General features: G+C 37.7%; 1 protein-coding gene and 4 pseudogenes across 3 annotated transcripts; all 5 read right to left on the bottom strand.

Annotated features, from left to right (window-relative positions):
- Window positions 1-1,131: 1,131 nt before the first annotated feature.
- On the bottom strand, window positions 1,132-2,907 carry LOC145610156 (profilin Sal k 4.0201-like). 2 transcript variants are annotated; one of them, XR_014106223.1, is made up of 3 exons: window positions 2,719-2,907; window positions 2,041-2,178; window positions 1,132-1,565 (listed from the first exon to the last, which is right to left on the bottom strand). XR_014106223.1 is itself a non-coding variant. In XM_081665424.1 (3 exons), the coding sequence occupies exons 1-3, from the start codon at window positions 2,810-2,812 to the stop codon at window positions 1,431-1,433; spliced, it is 402 nt and encodes a 133-aa protein (XP_081521550.1). In that variant the 5' UTR covers window positions 2,813-2,907; the 3' UTR covers window positions 1,132-1,430. The 2 variants fall into 2 exon arrangements, 1 of the variants encoding a protein (XP_081521550.1); XM_081665424.1 differs by having other exon boundaries at window positions 2,041-2,181; window positions 2,687-2,907.
- Window positions 2,908-4,015: 1,108 nt separating this feature from the next.
- Window positions 4,016-5,550, bottom strand: LOC145612347 (class V chitinase-like; annotated as a pseudogene). The gene is made up of 2 exons (XR_014106580.1): window positions 4,453-5,550; window positions 4,016-4,333 (listed from the first exon to the last, which is right to left on the bottom strand). The product of XR_014106580.1 is annotated as a class V chitinase-like (transcript).
- Window positions 5,551-7,827: 2,277 nt separating this feature from the next.
- Window positions 7,828-8,717, bottom strand: LOC145612694 (class V chitinase pseudogene; annotated as a pseudogene).
- Window positions 8,718-11,635: 2,918 nt separating this feature from the next.
- On the bottom strand, window positions 11,636-13,122 carry LOC145612693 (eukaryotic initiation factor 4A-13 pseudogene; annotated as a pseudogene).
- A 1,063-nt stretch (window positions 13,123-14,185) lies between these two features.
- LOC145612691 (eukaryotic initiation factor 4A-13 pseudogene) lies at window positions 14,186-15,672 on the bottom strand (annotated as a pseudogene).
- Window positions 15,673-16,366: the final 694 nt, after the last annotated feature.

Raw genomic sequence — 16,366 nt, 5'->3', positions numbered from 1 at the left:
TCCATTATTAATCCATAATTTTAAATCATACGGAGTAGCTTAAGTATATCTCAACATTTGTGTGGGAAAAGTTTTTTCCGTTCCGAATTCACTTGAACTAGAGGCATATTAATTATACGTCATCTTGTAGACATCAGATTGTTTACCTAAAAAAAAGTTGGGTAATTAGCTACGGACAAAAGAGAAAAAGGTCTACTAGTAATATTGAGAAACTCATAAGCAATTCCTTACCTCATTGGCTATTGATTCCATCCTTATAGGCCTTGGTAGATCTTTGACTAGATTGAAAAAAAGTTGCACTTAAGGAGATTAAAATTCGAGCCGGGTTGACCTGTGAAGGGTTCCAGTCTGATAGGTCCTTTCAGATCTACATTAAAGAAAAAAAAAATCGACATTAGAGGGTGTAGATCCCTTAGCTAATTGTGTATTTTTATGCAAAACGCAAATGTTTTTCTATACAATAACTGCACAAATGGTGAGCAATCAAATAACCAGACATAAAATACTGTATTCTTTTTTTGCTTGCTTGAAACTTGAAAGGTGCTTGGTTGCACCACCTATAGAATATACTCTCTATGTTCCACAAAATCATTTAATTTACACGTTCAATCATAAAACTTTTTCTTCTTTTGGTTTTGGCACAATTGGTATTCCGAGTTCACCCTAATTAATAAAGTTAATCCACCCTGTGTTCTTTTGTTGTTGAAGCAACAAAGCCAACAATGGAAGGAAAAGATCATTGTAGTCTAGCTTGCATGTTAAGCACAATGGGCACATTGGTTATACAATATTACTCCGTACTTTACACTTTGTATGTGATTAGATATGTTTCCTCAAAATCCGAGGTGGTAAACAATTCTATTGTTGTTAGTTTTATACTTTATTTTATGACTTAGGCGTACATAAAATCTTTCTCATTTGCAGATATTATACATGAAACTTCGTCTTCACTTCTTTCACAAGTTTAGTTTTCAATAAATTCAATGAAAACTTTAGAACCGAGGAGAAAAATTTACTTAGTAGGAATCATACAAATTAAAAAAAAAAGGCGTACTTGATTTTCACTCACCAAAAATAACTTTCATGACATTCAACAAAAAGAATCCAATGTCACAAACAAATAAATTAAAAAAAAAAAACCATGCACATAGGCAATGGTATACACAATGGAATAGTAAAGGATAACAAATAAAAATGATATGCAAAGCCCTATAACTTCACACTCTATGTAATTCACACCGTTATTTTCTGCACCAATGCTCCACTCTTAGTACATCAGAGGAAGGTATGTATGCACACTTAAATCCCATAACAAACCCAAAAAAAACAAGACAAAATGTATCCCAAAAGAACAATACAATACTAACTCCATAGTACTTTAATTCCTTATGATAGATGTACTTGTATAAATATTGTATATTGTGTTGAGCCTAGATGTCCTGTTCGATAAGGTAGTCACCCAACTTCTCGACAACCATGTTACATTGTCCTGGAGTCACCGGCTCGTTGTAGATTCCGAAGACTAGAGCTTGGTTAGTCTTCTTAATACACACACCACCAGGTCCCTAATAACACAAACAAATATGGTATAAGAGTTACGGAGTAATATGTAAGAGATGCAGACGAAGTCCTCTGTATATTGTACCTAAAAAAAATGCAACATGACTGTTAGTGGACCAACTCAACCAAAAGCTTAAGCTGATGGGTGACCTTTGTGTCACGTTGGCTCTGATACCATGTTAGTGGACCAACTCAACCAAAAGCTTAAGTTGATGGTTGAGGCCCAGGAATATGTTTTATACTCTATCAATGACCTTTGTACCACAATTGTGAGAAAATTCTTGTGCTTCAATTTTTTTTGTTTCTTTGATCAATAATTCTTTACTTATTATATACGAAGTATGCTTTACAATATAATGTGATACAATTAATGTTTAATTTTGAAATTGGACAAATGGTAAAAATCCGTAATGTATATATGTTATCCTTATATAACAATGTGTTTAGAAATTAAAGGGAACAATTGATTATACAATTTACCTTCTTTCCACGAACAACAGCTCCAGGCTCTCCCTGAATAACCATGTACTTTTCTCCTCCAAGGAAAAGACCTGTGGGTGCCAACGTATTTGGTACGTCGAATTCATTGATGATTGACTTCACTTCTTCTTGCTTCAACTGCAATCAATTGCCAATGAAAAACAATTAATCAAACAATTTTTTTGTACCTCAGACCAATATACAATGTCTCATTTAACTTTTCTATATGCAAGTCATCGTTTGGGATCTCTATTCCCAAGGAATCGTAGTTAGTGGGGTTCAAACTTGTGATATGATGAAAGTCAAATATTAACAGAGCCGTAAAGTCCTTGATCATAATTCATAAGATATAAACCAGTCATGAAAATTTCATAGTATATAACAGCAAAATGATACTATAACCATACAATTATATGAAAATAGAAACGAATTTCGAAACAATTCAATCGAAACAATCTAACAAAAAACACGGTCAACATCTACGAAGTTTGACCATGAAAAAGCACACGTATGATCACGTTAAAAAAATAAGTATTGAACAAGATTATGTAGATCACAAAAATAACACAGTATAAGGATTACATAACATTACATATATATATATATATATATATATATATATATATATATATATATATATACCCTGAGGAAAGGCGGAGCTTTGAGCCCAAACGCTACCGTCCAAGCCAAAGATAGCGGCGGCGGCGAGGTGGTTTCCAGTTTCTTCGATGGGACACATCAAGTGATCATCGACGTAAGTTTGCCACGACATTGTTATGTTGTTGTGAGATTGATAGATTTATTTCTCTTTGAAAGAAAAAAAGAAGGTTGAGAGTTTAATTGATTTTGTTGAAATGGGATAATAGATGATGGTGTTAAGAAGAGAGGGAAGAAATGGCAAGGTGATCACAGGTCATAAATAGGAGGAGAGATAAAATAATGCTAAATTATTATTATTATTATTTGAAAAGTCATCAATCAATAACATTCATTCATGCATCATCATTTGCCCCATTAAACCACCCTTATTATTGAATTAGTGCCATTCACGTCCTCCTCTATTTTAGGCCTTCTTTCCCTCTTACCTTCCACCTCTTCTCTTGATCTATTTACATTTTTTTTTATTTTTTTTTATTTTTCGACTTCATAATGTAATGTGTATCGAGTTTTCTGGAACGGAAGGAGTACATATATTGGATGTATTTTATATTTTGTTTTTTCAAGAATAAATGATGAAAAATGTGATTACCATATTTTATCAACGGGTTCAAGGTGCGTTTTTTACTCACCTAAATTTTCATATAGACCTAAACTTATAACTTATTTATCCTACTTGTGAACTTATTAAATTTTAATAGAACCTGTTTGAATAAAATACGTGAAAATAAGGTGAATTTTTCGACACAAGTATATTGGTCGCTACAAATTGTTAATCTGTCATGGGCCATTCCGCCCACCCTTTTGCTGCTCTGTATATGACCCTTATCATAAATTTATATAATCCTCATGTAGCCATATTCCTGTGGGGTGTGGCAGTTATGGGCTTAGCAAATAAATTAGTGGGTTGAACATATATACTCAACTCCAAACCTATAAAGTTTAGATAAATAAAGGTGTTTATTTTTAAATTGGGTCTGCTTTTGACTACAGGAATAACTGTGTAGCATATCCAAAATTTCGCCTGATAAACAAGTATCACAATTCTTGCTTGTCCCGGCTTAGTCTCTTAATTTCATTTTGAGTTCGGTGTACACAAAAATAATTAAACTTATATTTTGAGGTCTAATTTAGACTTTTTTTTACCAGATATTGTCACCGACCATATAAAATATTACTCCGTAACATATTGGGGGTTAATATTTTACGCCGTAAAATCAAGATTTGCATTACATGCCGTGAATAAAATAATCGTAGTTTTTAGTGGACCCAACATACTTTAATGAATACGGAGTAGTACACACAATTGCACCACACCTTTAGTAAATTGATTACTCACAATATTTCAGCAAATAAATTCGTACATTAAAAACACCTCATAATAGTACTCAAACACGTACAGCTACATTTATTTGTGTGTCTCATGTGAGTAAACCTCACACACCTTATTAATTATAACAACACTTATTAGACATACATACCCGTACGTAATAGGCATACTCTCATACTTAAAAAGATGAGTATTATTTTCTTATACAATAACACTTATGCGGAAATTAAAAACTGACGGGATGCAGTACATTCCATTCTTGTTCTGGGTCCGTTACTCGTGCTCCCGACCCCCACGTTTGTGAAGCTGCAACAACGTTAAATAAACATTAATTACACTGATCGATGGATAAGTCAAAAATTTTGAAATATATTTAATGCTTATGTCAAAACCCGAATTAAAACATATTTGTTGGACATACATACCTTGTCTAGAAAGAGCCCAATTTCGGTCTTGGCCAAGACTCCAAGCGAAATACCCGAGCAAGCCGGTATTCCTAGCATAAGTAACCTTAGTAGATATAGCTTGTGTATCATCATAACCGATCCAAGTCGTCCCGGAGTAACAATAGTTAGTAACGTACGTAGAGTTATACACAACCGTTGCGCCTCGTTGCGAAATGAAGTCCCTAATTTGCCTATAGCTAGGCGTACCCTGACCAACACTGGTGTCTCCACCATTAGATGGTGCTAAAATACCGTTTTGGTTAGGGTTCGATAGTTGCCAGGCGTACCCGTAGAAGGGTACGCCAAGGACTAGTTTATTAGCGGGCACGCCCGCTTGCATCCAAGCAGAAATCCCACTGCTTCCGCTCACACTGCTCGTAGGGTCACGGAGCGAGGCGTGAGGCCGAGTGAGGTAAGGCCGAGGGGACCACTCGGGAGCGTAGAAGTCGTAACTCGTAAGCCATAACATTGAGAAAGTCTAGGTTGTTGTTGATGGCTTGTGTAGGGAAAGTGGCTGCTGGGTTAGGTCTAGGCGAGTAATGGAGGGCCGCGGTTAGGATTAAATTCGGTGCCCTGGCTCTTACCGCGGCCCTCCATTCATTAAGGAGGGTACCTAAGTTGTTCATTTCCTCGACTGTGGACTGGTGCTCCCAGTCCAAGTCGAGGCCGTCGTAACCATTGTTTAAGGCTAGGTTGATCGAGGAGTCGATGAAGGTTTTTCGGGAGCTTGCTTGTCTAGCCATGTTGTTGAAATCTGATGATGCTACACTCCCTCCACCGATGGATAGAAGGGCTTTAACGTTCGGGTTTCTTTGTCGAACGGTTCGAGGGAAGGATGAGGAGCATTCTGATGGGACCGAGAGTTGGTTGGTTTGAGTGTTAAGGTTGGCAAATGCGCAAAAGAGATGGGTGAATAGAGTGGAGTCGATATCCGAGGCGACTAGGCCGCTACCAGGGAACCAATAGCCACCCTTAACCGCACTCGAAAATGGGAAATGGAGAAGTGAAAGGAGAGCAATGAAGGAAATGATACTCTTAATAGAGGGTTGGTAGTTTATGAAAGCCATTGTAATGTAAGAAAAAGGTTGGTTGGATTGAATTGGGATGATAGAGTTATAGTTGTATTTATATATGCAACTTAACACTAGCTATCAGAGTAGTTGTTAAGCATATATTCCATTTATTTTCGAATACTTATAGCAATTTGTTTGACGTATGTATAAATGTACAAGTTGATCACAAAAACATTCAATTTTGTATTAATAAAAATTTAATTTTGAAATCATATATTGAGACTAATTTTACATATTATACCAAGTACATTTATTTATATGTTTGTAAAATAAGAAGTTTAGTTAAAATTAATATATATGAAGAGATCAAAAACCAAATAGTTTCGAGTATTCGAAACAAAATTAGTATTACCATTAATTATTAGTCCTACCTATTAATAGCAAGCATGTGCACAACGTCAAGGTCACAATCACAAATTCACAATAGTTAGTCCTCATTCTTTTAATTTTGTTATGTTAAATTCAACACCATGAGATAAGACTTTGACATTTCCACTTGCGTATATGAATTCATATAAGCAACTTACTATGTATGACTTGAAATATGATGTATGCCATTTGTTTTATGCAAAATTCATTGCTCAACTTAACAATTAACATTCTTTCCTTTGGGGATCGAAATAGAGGATAATGTATTAGAACTGTAGATCTTGTGAATATTGTTAGAACTCTTATATGATGTATGCCGTTCGGATAAACTCTTATGAGTATATATTTCGAAACAAAGATACTTTGAAGAAATTTCGATTTATAAATATTACTAGGTTAAATCCCGTGCCATGCACGGTATTAATTAAACTTTACAACAAAAATTGTAAAGAATAGTGTTAATTCAACAATAATTTAACCAAAAACAATATTTGCAACAAAATAATAGTCTCTAATTAAAGATATCGATGATTAAAGTTGTGTCTCGACAACTGTACAAATCCAACTATAACTTATAAAAAAACGGAGGAGTATAAAGTACTAAAAATGATTTTGTTCGGTTGTTCATACAAACGTTATGTATAATTTTCAAAGTAGGCTATCAAAACAATTTTTTTCTACTTTTAATTAAAATAGGTTTTAAGTTGGAGGAAAAAAAAATTGATAGTATTATAATAATCTTGGATATTGATATATTTCAATACTTAATCTTAATTTATGTTAGTATATTTGTAACTAAAAGATTTATTATATATAATATATGTTAAAAAAATAATAATAAAAAATTAATTGAGTATGATTGGATTAATGTGTTACCAAAATGGAAATAAGTATTATGAGTAGATTACAAAATGGAAGTCATTCAAATTTGGCAAAAAAAAAAGGCGGGAAAATTTTTAATGACATCGTGACAAGTGTCACTTTAGGTTCGCTTTTAGTATAGGTTAATTGATTATTGTTAAAATAAAAAGAACTAGTAGACGGTACGTATTGGTAATAAGGAAAATGAAATGTCGATACTATGAGAATTTCAATTAAAGTCGAGGAAGGTTAACAATGACTAAGACGAAAGACGAGCGTTAAAAATAATCAAAAGTAGATTAGAGGAGTAAGGGAGCATAGTCTTCTTACATGTAAAAAATGAACTAAAGAGATAACCCATCAACTTAAAATTTTGAATTGGTAGTTGAGTATGATAAGGAATTCATGTTCATTGTCCAAAAATGCAGCACGCTAGGTAACACGCATAACAATTTATGATGTTCAACCCTTTAATTCATTGACTAAGGAGTGGGCTGATTGAGGCTAAGTTTTTATGACACGTTAACGATTTGTTTCAAACTTAATCCAACCCGTATGTTAAGTGGATGATCCGGCCCGTCTTGTATTCTATATCATGAACCCGATCAAATTAAAATTCTTTTGGATTGCATTTCTTGGTGTTGAAGTTGTAATGCAAAGCGTTGAAGTATTAATTGTTGTTGAAGTATTAATTGTTGATGAAGCTAAATGGATTAATTTAGGGAGTTGGTGATACTTTTTGATTTATAAGGCCATGTTTTATAAGTGTGAGAGATAGTTCAATTGGTTAGAACTTCTCTCCCAGTAAGTTCGGGATTCTAATATTGAATTTCATCTTCACCCACTTGTGGTTAGGAAGAAGAAAATATAAGTTATAGTTATACGAAGTACAAGTATGACAGAAGGAGAAAAATGCAGTGGACGACACAAGTGAACGTAAAATTTATTTTATTCAATTATCACACTAACACTTTAGAATGAAAATATAATATTTGACACATTTTATTTGAACTTCATTCCCATGCATGCTAGCACCCCTTTAGCTATGGCACTATGATCCCCATGTTTGTGAAGCTGCAATATTCAAATCAATTAACTTTAGTTAGCTCTTCTGAAATCTGATCAATATATATAAGCATCAAAAACATAATTAAACATAAGTTTAAAGTGTTAATTTGTCCTGTCGAAGAAAAAATGTTAATTTGTCAAGCATTTCAAAATGTATACAGTAACTCTTACACAAATATTACTCATGTTTCATTTAGTTATTAGTCAACTAGCTTAGTCAAAGTCACAATATATTCACCTTTATTATTTATCGATGATTGAAATTAAATTTTACTAATTAGTCATGTCATGTTGAATTTTACCGATTAAATAAACTTCTGGTTGTTAGTATTGATCTAACATAGCCTAACTAGACAATTGAACACAAAACTAGAAAGATTTGAACATACCTTGTTTAGAAAGAGCCCAATTAAGATCTTGGTTAATTTGCCAAGCGAAATACCCGTTCAAGGCGTTACTCTTAGCATAAGCAACCTTAGTAGCAATGGCCTGTGTATCATCATAAGCAACCCAAGTCGTCCCGGAGTAACAATAATTAGTAACATAATTAGGATCATACACAACCATTGCACCATTTTTACTAATAAAATCCTTGATTTCTGTATAACTAGGCGTCCCATCTTTAACCAAAGTATCATTAAAATTAGTCGTTGGTGCCAATATACCATGGTTATTAGGGTCAACCAGTTGCCAAGCGTGACCATAAAATGGTACACCCAACACGAGTTTATTAGCCGGTACACCGGCCTTGATCCAAGCCGCGATCCCACTGCTTCCGCTCACGTCGTTGCCAGTTGGATCAAAGAGCGCGGCATGGGGTTCAGTAACATAAGGGGGCTGAACCCAACCGGGTGCATAAAAGTCGTAAGCCATGACGTTCACCCAGTCTAAATTAGCGGATATAGCATCCGCAGGGTGTAAACACAAATTTTGAGTCTGCAAAATAGTCAAAATAAATGCAACAAATATAATTTTTTATTAATATAATAAATTTGAGTACAATCTCTAATTTGATCCACTGATTCGATTTCCACGCTACGTCGTTAGATGACTCGATTTGTTGTAGTCGAAACTGGAATTCCTTGATAGAGGGCCGAAAAGGCTTGATCTCGATCAAGGTTGGTCTTCTAGAATGGAACGGCACGTCCGGTGCTTGTTGTTCTTCTTCTAGTTCTTGTGATTGGTTTTTTAGAGAAGTTTTGAGAGGATTTTTTAGTAGAGAGGTTTTGAGGTGTTTCTCTGGATTTTTCATGTGTGTCAAATGAGGGAGGAGAGTTCTATTTATAGAGTTCTCCCAAGCTAGGGTTTCAAGATGACCACTAAATGGGCCTCATATCTATTTCCACCTCCTTTCATAAATGACCCATTTAAATTAAATCAAATCCATTTTGTTGGACTTTATTATTAATTAAATGAGTTTAACTAAAATAAATAATACGGGCTAAAATAACCCATATTAATTATATAGTCAATATATTCAAGTCAACAATTTGACTTTGACCCGAACAATGTGTAACGACACTTGATAAAATTTCTGTGCCTACAAATTGCCCCCTCGAGATCGGTCACGGACACGATTTTAAAGTGTTTGATCGTGATCGGGCTCGAAATTTGGTTGACCCGATAATAACTATTGAGTAAACCGTTTTTTTATTTTTATTTTTTATTTTTTATTTTTTTTTTATTTTACACCAACATCATTAGCATGGCCTTCATCACCTCCATTTTCCTTTTACCAAAGATGCGACACCATTTAAACTTTCAACCTTTAGGCAGTAGCTTTCTCATTGTAAGTCAACTTGCTACTTGCTTCTTCTTATTGAGATAACTTATAATTATCTTGATTTGCTTGATTATCAATCCCAATTAACATCAAGATACGAATACGGATGACGAAATACGACACTTATCTTATAATCGAGCTATATCTTATGGACTCCCAAATTTTATCATTTTGAATGACCAAGATTTTGGAATCCTACCCAATAAAAGATAAAACCTCATCTCCAATTCCAATTTGATTAAAGATAAAATTAATCGGTTAAACTTGTAATTATCTTCTTGAAGCTTAAACCAATTTTTAGCTCTATAAATACAACCTCCTGCAAACTTGTTGTACACATCAAACAATCATTGGTATTGTTTAATTAGCATCGTCCGTCTCGGAAGCCTCAAGATACCGGCCACATACGCCTCGTACAACAACATTGCAGGAGCTTTGAAACCCATTCGACCCCGCAATCGGTTCGACATCAAGATCAGAAGTACAACACTACCACCTCTGGTTTCATCTCGTCAGGCCGCACTACGGAGTATCGACACCTGAGTCTTGACACGCCACGCCGGAGTTCATCATCGGAGTCTTGACCCCCTCACGTCGGAGCTGCATTCGGGTCCAACCGCCACCGGAATCTCGGCCACCACACATCGGAGCTACATCCAGCCTCGCGTCATCTTGATCGGAGTAAAATTCGGGAAACTTGATACTGGGTATGCTTACTTGAATTGCTTTAATGGCTTTTTTTTGTACTTTGTGCTTCAATGGTGTTTTTGAGAAAAAGAGTTTGAGTGGGGAACAAAGCTACTAGTATTAATGTCAGACGCCACTTTCTTTCTTTTTCTTTTTTTTTTTTTTTTTTTTTTTTTTTTTTTTTTTTTAATAAAATAATACATGATCATATGATGAGCTAACATCACCAGCATTCAAAACCACGTGACTTCTCTTTTTTTTCTTTTTTTATTATTTTTTTTTTTATTTTGACTATTTTGCAGACTCAAAATTTGTGTTTACAAATTTTTGGCACGCTCGGTGGGACTATTTCTACCGCTCATCTCCTTTTCCACGTCAAGTCTTCAACAATGGCTTCAAACAAAAGCACCGCTCAACCTTCCGCCAAGGATCTCTCGTTCGCTCAGCAAAGGGCTGCGGAGTTGGCTGCACTGTTCAAGGACGACGGCTTGCGCACTAGAGGAATGAAGAGGAGGGCCGAATTTCAGGAAGCTGCCGCGAGACTTCGAACTGCTATCGTCCCTACTAAGCCAAGCACGAGACCCCGTGGACGTTCCTCCTCAATCTGTCACTTCCACCAAGCCTTTTCTGCACTTCTCATGAGATTCCGGTGTTCGGCTCATTCCCTCCTGCTGAAGGTGAACTTCCGCCTCTACACACGACATAGAGAGGACTCCACTTGCCAGATCTGAGAAGTTGGTTATCCATACCAGCCCGCTTTTCAATGCCTTCGACGAAGGAGATCAAGGAAGCAGTTGTGCCTCATCTCCTTTTCCACGTCAAGTCTACTACGACGCTTTCGGGCCGAATTGATCCCTGAAATTGAAGCTGAAATCAATAAACTCATCGATGCAGGCTTCGTTCGTGAGGTCAAATATCCAACTTGGATTGCAAATATCGTCCCTGTAAGGAAAAAGAACGGACAACTACGTGTTTGTGTAGACTTTAGAGATCTTAACGATGCGTGCCCAAAGGATGATTTCCCTTTGCCTGTCACTGAGATAATGATCGACGCTACAACAGGACACGAGGCTTTATCCTTCATGGACTGCACTGCGGGTTACAATCAAATTCTCATGGCGCCTGAAGACCAAGAAGCAACTGCTTTTCGTACACCAAAGGGAATCTTTTGCTATAAGGTGATGCCTTTTGGCCTTAAAAATGCAGGGGCTACCTACCAAAGGGCGATGCAGAAAATTTTTGAAGACATGATGCACAAAACAGTTGAATGTTATGTTGATGACCTCGTTGTTAAGTCAAAGAAGCGGGAGGACCATTTACTTCATTTACGAGATGTGTTTGAGAAATTGAGTTTGAGTTTGAGCTTACAAAGAGTGTCGAGTTTCAATATTTCATTATCAACATTTATATAGACCTGCTTGATACCCTCAAGGGTGAGCTCATCTGGCTGCACAAGAATCCGCACAGGCTTGTTCATGAACTTTCTGATGATCTCAAGGGCCTCAAGAGGCATAGTAGCAGAGAAAACTCCCACCTGGATCTTAGGGGGTAATTGCAAGAAAATGGCATGGATCTGGCTCTTGAAACCTCGAGAAAGAATTTCATGAAACTCATCAAGAACAAACACCTTAAGGTTGTTTGCACAAAGGTACCGTCTACACAATCTGTCAAAGACACGATCAGGGGTACCAACAACCACATGTACTCCTTCAACAAGGATTCTTTGATCCTCAAGAACGCTTGTACCATCAACACAAACAAATACCTTCACCCCCAAGTAGTTACCAAGAGCCCTCAGAACGATCTCAATTTGCTGAGCGAACTCCCTACTAGGAGCAAGAACAAGAGCTTGACACTCCATCAAATCAAAATCCAGTTGGTTTAATATCCCACAGCACAAAGTGGAAGTCTTTCCAGTACCAGATTGGGCTTGCTGAATGACATCAAGACCATTACAAAAGGGAACGATTCCCTTTTGTTGAATTGCTGAAGGTTTCTCAAAACCACAAGCACAGATTCCTCTGAGAAGGTTCTCATTCAAACCCATCTCATCAAATGTACAGAAGACCTCATCATATGAAATGAAGAGGTCATTTTGTTTTCGGGAACACAAAGTAATTTGAGGAGCTCTAGGTATGACTCCAGAGTCTCTAGTCATGACTCCTATAAGCTTCTGGATCCGAAACTCATCAACTCCTAATCTACGAGCTAAATTAGCACCATAGTGAGCTAGTTGATTCTCTTGTTTAGGAATGTATTGAAGCTGGAAAGCAGGGGGGAAATTCCTGTTCAACTTTAGAACAATTTGATAAGCCAATTGATATACAGGACCCCTTCTATGCTTAGGAAACTGTTGGTCTAGTGTGCCTGCTTTCATGGCATCATAAATTCTTCCAAGTTCAGAAATACCCCACAAACAATCAGAAAGTAGAAGATCCACTTTAAATCTTCGCTCACTGGCAAATCTCTCAATCACTTTCAACTCACATAGTTTGGAAATAAACTTGTCAAACCATTTTTCATAGTGAATCTCGTCCTTCACCCAAACACCGTAACAATCCCTCTCCACCCAATACATTCCCACTACCCCTTCCTTTCCAGTTGTGGTGGCACTCATGTCACAATTGACCACATGACCAGGTCCCAAAACTTTAGCGGCGTTCAAATCACTGAATCTTGGAAAAGGACATTTGTAGGGTGTATGATTTACAACGAAATATCTCCTCTGAATTACTCTGGTGCTCGTCCTTCCACATTTCAATGTCCCAAAAAACATGGTTGCAAACCCTTGTTTGGCAAGTTGGGGGAGAGAGTTGAGCACTTACATAGATAGAGCGTGGCTCATCCATGGTACCAAGGTTCAATTCCTTTAGATCATCAACAGTGGATTGCCCCCCGTCCTTAAGGGTCTTAGGGGCTTCTGTTGGCTCCACCTCTCCATCCAAGATATTTTCTTCCGAGACAGTGACGTGGTTGGAAGTAGCAAGGATATTCTCACGGTCATCATCTTCACGATTAGTCAGTACTTTTTGGCCGGTAAGAATCACTGTACGTCCTTTCACACTAAGGGTTTTGCCTGTTTTTACGTCCAGTAGATCGAGGCGCTTCATGCGAGATGGGATAATGCTTTTGACATCATTCTCCAACTCAAATTTCTTTACGTTCCTTTTCAGCTGACATTGTGATTTAGAGATGGCTCTAGTGTTCTCTAGCCGGTCGAAGACATCTCTCCTAATGAGGAAAAAGCTTACTTCGACCTGCTCACGGAGTACAAAGATGTGTTCGCATGGAGCTATAAAGAGATGCCGGGGCTTGATCCTAAAATTGCAGTTCATCGTCTGGCGATCAAAAAGGGAATTTCGTCAAAGAAACAACCTCAACGACGCTTTCGGGCCGAATTGATCCCTGAAATTGAAGCTGAAATCAATAAACTCATCGATGCAGGCTTCGTTCGTGAGGTCAAATATCCAACTTGGATTGCAAATATCGTCCCTGTAAGGAAAAAGAACGGACAACTACGTGTTTGTGTAGACTTTAGAGATCTTAACGATGCGTGCCCAAAGGATGATTTCCCTTTGCCTGTCACTGAGATAATGATCGACGCTACAACAGGACACGAGGCTTTATCCTTCATGGACTGCACTGCGGGTTACAATCAAATTCTCATGGCGCCTGAAGACCAAGAAGCAACTGCTTTTCGTACACCAAAGGGAATCTTTTGCTATAAGGTGATGCCTTTTGGCCTTAAAAATGCAGGGGCTACCTACCAAAGGGCGATGCAGAAAATTTTTGAAGACATGATGCACAAAACAGTTGAATGTTATGTTGATGACCTCGTTGTTAAGTCAAAGAAGCGGGAGGACCATTTACTTCATTTACGAGATGTGTTTGAGAAATTGAGTTTGAGTTTGAGCTTACAAAGAGTGTCGAGTTTCAATATTTCATTATCAACATTTATATAGACCTGCTTGATACCCTCAAGGGTGAGCTCATCTGGCTGCACAAGAATCCGCACAGGCTTGTTCATGAACTTTCTGATGATCTCAAGGGCCTCAAGAGGCATAGTAGCAGAGAAAACTCCCACCTGGATCTTAGGGGGTAATTGCAAGAAAATGGCATGGATCTGGCTCTTGAAACCTCGAGAAAGAATTTCATGAAACTCATCAAGAACAAACACCTTAAGGTTGTTTGCACAAAGGTACCGTCTACACAATCTGTCAAAGACACGATCAGGGGTACCAACAACCACATGTACTCCTTCAACAAGGATTCTTTGATCCTCAAGAACGCTTGTACCATCAACACAAACAAATACCTTCACCCCCAAGTAGTTACCAAGAGCCCTCAGAACGATCTCAATTTGCTGAGCGAACTCCCTACTAGGAGCAAGAACAAGAGCTTGACACTCCATCAAATCAAAATCCAGTTGGTTTAATATCCCACAGCACAAAGTGGAAGTCTTTCCAGTACCAGATTGGGCTTGCTGAATGACATCAAGACCATTACAAAAGGGAACGATTCCCTTTTGTTGAATTGCTGAAGGTTTCTCAAAACCACAAGCACAGATTCCTCTGAGAAGGTTCTCATTCAAACCCATCTCATCAAATGTACAGAAGACCTCATCATATGAAATGAAGAGGTCATTTTGTTTTCGGGAACACAAAGTAATTTGAGGAGCTCTAGGTATGACTCCAGAGTCTCTAGTCATGACTCCTATAAGCTTCTGGATCCGAAACTCATCAACTCCTAATCTACGAGCTAAATTAGCACCATAGTGAGCTAGTTGATTCTCTTGTTTAGGAATGTATTGAAGCTGGAAAGCAGGGGGGAAATTCCTGTTCAACTTTAGAACAATTTGATAAGCCAATTGATATACAGGACCCCTTCTATGCTTAGGAAACTGTTGGTCTAGTGTGCCTGCTTTCATGGCATCATAAATTCTTCCAAGTTCAGAAATACCCCACAAACAATCAGAAAGTAGAAGATCCACTTTAAATCTTCGCTCACTGGCAAATCTCTCAATCACTTTCAACTCACATAGTTTGGAAATAAACTTGTCAAACCATTTTTCATAGTGAATCTCGTCCTTCACCCAAACACCGTAACAATCCCTCTCCACCCAATACATTCCCACTACCCCTTCCTTTCCAGTTGTGGTGGCACTCATGTCACAATTGACCACATGACCAGGTCCCAAAACTTTAGCGGCGTTCAAATCACTGAATCTTGGAAAAGGACATTTGTAGGGTGTATGATTTACAACGAAATATCTCCTCTGAATTACTCTGGTGCTCGTCCTTCCACATTTCAATGTCCCAAAAAACATGGTTGCAAACCCTTGTTTGGCAAGTTGGGGGAGAGAGTTGAGCACTTACATAGATAGAGCGTGGCTCATCCATGGTACCAAGGTTCAATTCCTTTAGATCATCAACAGTGGATTGCCCCCCGTCCTTAAGGGTCTTAGGGGCTTCTGTTGGCTCCACCTCTCCATCCAAGATATTTTCTTCCGAGACAGTGACGTGGTTGGAAGTAGCAAGGATATTCTCACGGTCATCATCTTCACGATTAGTCAGTACTTTTTGGCCGGTAAGAATCACTGTACGTCCTTTCACACTAAGGGTTTTGCCTGTTTTTACGTCCAGTAGATCGAGGCGCTTCATGCGAGATGGGATAATGCTTTTGACATCATTCTCCAACTCAAATTTCTTTACGTTCCTTTTCAGCTGACATTGTGATTTAGAGATGGCTCTAGTGTTCTCTAGCCGGTCGAAGACATCTCTCCTAATGAGGAAAAAGCTTACTTCGACCTGCTCACGGAGTACAAAGATGTGTTCGCATGGAGCTATAAAGAGATGCCGGGGCTTGATCCTAAAATTGCAGTTCATCGTCTGGCGATCAAAAAGGGAATTTCGTCAAAGAAACAACCTCAACGACGCTTTCGGGCCGAATTGATCCCTGAAATTGAAGCTGAAATCAATAAACTCATCGATGCAGGCTTCGTTCGTGAGGTCAAATATCCAACTTGGATTGCAAATATCGTCCCTGTAAGGAA

This window comes from Chenopodium album, chromosome 24 (genome assembly GCF_948465745.1).
Source record: "Chenopodium album chromosome 24, dcCheAlbu1.1, whole genome shotgun sequence".
NCBI classification, from domain to species: domain Eukaryota; kingdom Viridiplantae; phylum Streptophyta; class Magnoliopsida; order Caryophyllales; family Amaranthaceae; genus Chenopodium; species Chenopodium album.
Note: the sequence above shows the minus strand (reverse complement) of the source record. Positions and strands in the feature narration are given on the sequence as shown.

Coding starts and splice junctions, on each gene's coding strand:
- LOC145610156 (XM_081665424.1), bottom strand. CDS start 2,812: ATGTCGTGGCAAACTTACGTCGATGATCACTTGATGTGTCCCATCGAA. Junction 2,182..2,686: donor CTCAAAGCTCCGCCTTTCCT/CAGGGTATATAT, acceptor GGCAATTGATTG/CAGTTGAAGCAAGAAGAAGT. Junction 1,566..2,040: donor CTGTTGTTCGTGGAAAGAAG/GTAAATTGTATA, acceptor TTGTGTTATTAG/GGACCTGGTGGTGTGTGTAT.